The 4,495-nt window shown below is 51.1% G+C and overlaps 1 protein-coding gene across 1 annotated transcript; it reads right to left on the reverse strand.

The window, feature by feature from the left end:
* Positions 1-8: 8 nt before the first annotated feature.
* On the reverse strand, positions 9-3,494 carry LOC112973066 (leucine-rich repeat, immunoglobulin-like domain and transmembrane domain-containing protein 2). Its single transcript, XM_026080438.1, has 3 exons — positions 3,354-3,494; positions 2,212-2,993; positions 9-817 (listed from the first exon to the last, which is right to left on the reverse strand). Exons 1-3 carry the CDS (start codon positions 3,461-3,463, stop codon positions 9-11), a joined length of 1,701 nt encoding a protein of 566 aa, XP_025936223.1. The 5' UTR covers positions 3,464-3,494.
* Between the last annotated feature and the right edge of the window lie 1,001 nt (positions 3,495-4,495).

The following is a 4,495-nucleotide window of genomic DNA, read 5'->3' on the forward strand; positions in this document are numbered from 1 at the left end:
GGCGGGGGCTAGTAGAGGTCAGCGCTGTTCCTGGGGCCAGGCTGGGCCTTGCCGGGGYGCTCGGGCTCCTCAGGCGGCCGCCTGCCGGTGCCAGGGCGGCAGAGCCCCTCCTCGCTGCCGCCGGGCAGGCTGTTGAGGCTGCTGTCGCAGCCGCCCCGCGGCGCCCGGTCCCCGCGGCGGCCCCAGCAGCAGGGCGGCAGCCCGCGGGCCAGGCAGTCGGGCCGGGCCTCGGCGGTGCAGGCGTACATGCCGGCGGGCACCGCCAGCACCACGGCGCAGATGATGACCACGATGTGGATGAGCTTCTCCCGCTGCTCCAGCTGGCTGACGTCGCTGCCGGTGACGAAGACGACGCACTGGCCCTYGCGGGGGGCCTGGTCGCGCACGGCCACGCACACCTCGTACTTGGTGGCGGGCAGCAGGTCRCCCACGGAGTAGGTGTGGACGCCGGGGCCCACGGAGACGGTGTCCTTGCGGGCGGCATCGTAGCGGCCCAGGTGCAGGGTGTACCAGGTGTCGCTGGCCTCGGCGGCCGCCGCGCACCACTCCAGCGTGATCCCGTACACCGTCTGCTGGGCGATGCGCACCTCCACGCGGGCGCCGCCAGCCCCCGGGGGCACTGCCGTGGCGGCGGTGGCGGCAGCCGTGGCGGCGGCGGGGGTGGCTGGCGGTGCCCCGACCCGCAGGGCGATGGCGACCGAGGCGGTGCCCAGGAAGTTGGCGGCRGCGCAGGTGTAGCTGCCAGCGTCGGCGGGCCGGGCGGCCGGGATGCGCAGCTCCGAGCGCACCGTCTCCTCGCCCGCCGGCTGCGTGGACACTGCGGCAGGAGCGGGGCAGAGGGGTCACCGCCACGCTGCCGCCAGCAAGTCCGCGTCGCCCACGGGGCCGCGGCCTCCCTCCTCCTCCTCCGCGACCAGCGCGTTTAACGCAAAACAACTCGTCAAGAGCCAGGGCGAAGCCTGGAGGCACAGGCACGTTTTGGACACCAACCCTGCCCTCCGCTAGACCGGCGCACCGGCAATATTTCATTCTCAGCAGGCTCCGGTCCGAGGGGGGGGGGGGACACAGTGACAAGGAGCTGCTGGCCGGAGACGAACCGCGATGCCAAGACCGGTATGACGCATCCTGCCGGCTCTCCCCCTCAGGACGCAGGGCCACGGTCAGAAAAAGCCTGCATGTTATCAGCTCAGCGTGCGTTACGGACATGTGCGCAAGGGCCGCTAAAACGCTGGCCGTAACGCACGTGCGAGCCCAGGCTGAATGGCTGAAGCTACTGAGTTTAGGGAGCGCGCTGTTAGGCGCACAGAGTGCGTGGGCGCGCGCACGGCGTGCCTCGGTCACGCTGCCCCTACGGAAACCGCAGCTCGCCCTGTGGGAGGCGCTCGGTGAAAACGAGCGCGAGGGAGGGCAGGTGACGGCCTGGCGGAGGGAGAAGGACTGACACTGCGAGGACCTCAACAAAATAGATRGATAAATGCATGGATTTTTTTATGGAGAATAGTATCTATCAGTGGTGGTAGGTGACCGGATGTGGTCAGGCCCCAGGACTTTTGGGGATCCTGTGGTTTGGGTTTTTCTTGAGAAAACATAGGGGAATAGTACAGCAGCACACATGCATTGGGGTGCGCACGCTTATGCTCGCACGGTACATTCATAAAGGTATATACATACTTTTTTTTATATATATACACACACACACACACACACACACACACCCTGTATGGTGCAATTTTATATATATATATATATACACACACACACACACACACAGATATATACTGAGATGCACATAAATAAATATTTACATATAATACATATTTACACACATACCCATGTGTCTATATATATATATATATATATATATACAAACACACACTCTTATTTATTATAACACACACACACACACGATTGATGTATTATTAATAGTTCTTACATCATATATCATGTTGAAAGAGCTACTAATAAAAATCTACACATAACAGCATAAAAAGGAGGCCCTGCTCCTTTCGTCTTTGACCGAGCTCTTTCCTGAAGCAGCTCTTCCCAGGGGAGCTGCTCAGACAGGCAGTGTGGTAAAGGTTATTTGGGTTATTGCAACACTTAAAAACTATGATGCTCCAAACAGGGTGGGAGCTCGTGTGGTGACTAGCTGGCCTGAAGGCCTGCATACTTTGAATAGCAAAACATAAATAAAAAAATGGTTGCACTTACCGTTAAATGCCCTTAAAAGTTTGAGTGCATAGGTCCACCAGACAGCCGGAGAAGGGCTGGCTTGCACATAGCAGGTCAGGGTGACGTTCAGCCCCACCAGGACCGTCAGGTTGGTGTCAAGGGCAGAGATGAGTGGCTTCATGCAGCTGTTGAGCTCCACTTCATGGAAAAACTTCCCCGCCCTGAATTTCGGGCTTGAACAAGTTAAATAAGAATTCATCAGAATAATAGGTGGGCCAACGGATCTGATAAACTGGACAAATCCCCTCAGGCGACAGTCACAAATCCATGGGTTGCCGTGAAGGGCCAGGACGGCATTGGCAGTATGGTTCATTCCCCCTTCTGCCTGCTGGCTCCTCTGGTAGACAGGCCAGCTGGAGAAGACATCCTTGGAAATGACAGTAAGCTGATTTGAGGATAGATCTAAATAGATCAGGTTGGGCAGATACTTGAGTGCATGTTCAGGAAGGACATCCAGCTGGTTGTGCTTCAGATCCAGGATTTTCAGAGCTGGAGTATCTTGAAATGCTGTCCATGGCACTGAGCTTAATTTGTTCCCCTGCAACCGCAGCTCCTTCAAGGCCTGCAGGTCTTCTAGGCTCTTCAGGTGCATAACCGTGATGTTGTTAAAATTGAGCCAAAGGTACTCCAAGGCACTGACATTTGAAAATGAACCATGAGGCAATTCTGTCAGGTGAGCATTTTCTATCCTAATTTTTCTGATGTCTTGAGGGATGTTTTCAGGGATCTTCGTCAGCAGCACAGACATACAGAGTAAACTCCTGAAGAGGAAACCAGAAAATTCACCAGGTCACACACTGTGTTCGTGGCTAACAAACCAGTTCTCCGTACAGTTCAACTGGAATTCGAAGAATTATAAGGTACTACATGCAGGGCATGCATAAGCAATATATCCTTCAGTTTGGTTTTACGCCCATTTTCCCACAAAGAATGCAATTAATGCATAAAAATTAGTACATATGCAACTACATATCTGAGAAATAATAATAATATACAGGTATTAGAGGCAGCATACCATGCAGCCATCTGCTTGGTTTTAATTCTCACAACAGCAGTGAATCTGTATGTGTCATTTCCGAGGGGCTTCATTGATGCTAGGACTAGGTATCTAGCTTTCTTACCTTCCAAAACGGTCTTTAGAACAAGAGCATCCTGTGACACAAGATGAAAGCGATGGGTTTGTCTTGTGAAAGGCCAGAAGAAGAAGAAAAATGTGAAAAATAGGGGCCATATTCTCCTTTAAGCAAGCACTGTGCAGGGTTTGCACCAAACATGCCCACAGCCTCCAAGGAGCAAATCCTATTAGCTGTAATCTTCCTTGACACAGAAATAAATCCTGCCAGGGACCAGACCCTATAGAAGACTTGTAATATGGTTCATAGCCTGTGCCAAAGTGCTAAAAAAAAAAAAAAAAATCACCTCTGGGACCACTTTGCATTTATTCTTTAGCCATGGAGGTTTTGATGAAAGTATTCATTTGGATGGTAATATTAAAAGGAAATCTCAATGGATACCTGTAGCCAAAAGGGCTTCTGTTCCCAAGTGCACACAAGTAGTTAGCACGTCTACATGCTATTTTTTTTTTTAAGGGGGAGATCTCACTCAAGCACCAATGTTTTAATGGCATTCATAAAAGTAGAAAACCACAGTAAGGGCCAGACTTTGCAGCTGTAATTTGGCTTTTCACAGTGCCTTATTTCATCATCAGTCCCAAAAACATGACCACAGACATTTGCCAGGTGTATTATTAATTACACATGGTGAGCGAGAAACCTACTCCTAAAACTTAGTCAATGCAGTTGAGAAGACTTTTTCCAAAAAAAAACCCCAAACAAACMAACCTTTTTAGCTATCCCCACTCTCACACAATGGTACAAAAACAACAACACGGTTGTAGCCAGTTCTGTAGCTAGCCTTCTCTAGGAAAAGGATAATTTTTGATGTTCATATCTATGGTTTAAATATAAAATATCATCAGTGCTATTTCATGCTTTTAAGTAAGTTCACTGGATTCCGCTGTAAGATGTGTGCCTAATGCCTTTCAGCCTCTTTGAAAAACTCAGTTTAAATCTCTAATTTCAGGAGAAGGGATTTGGATTTGGAGTACCCAGATTTTTTTTTTTCCTCCCCAGAAATAGCAGTTTTCACTTACAATTTCGGGTGACAGCTGTTCTCCTGGGGCCATCTAGTGTGCATGAGCTTTATTACAGCTTGCCAAAGGCATGACGCTGTTGGAAAAAGGTCTTCTTAACCTCACTGCCAA

Source organism: Apteryx rowi, unplaced genomic scaffold (genome assembly GCF_003343035.1).
Source record: "Apteryx rowi isolate R43461 unplaced genomic scaffold, aptRow1 scaffold_52, whole genome shotgun sequence".
Classification (NCBI taxonomy): domain Eukaryota; kingdom Metazoa; phylum Chordata; class Aves; order Apterygiformes; family Apterygidae; genus Apteryx; species Apteryx rowi.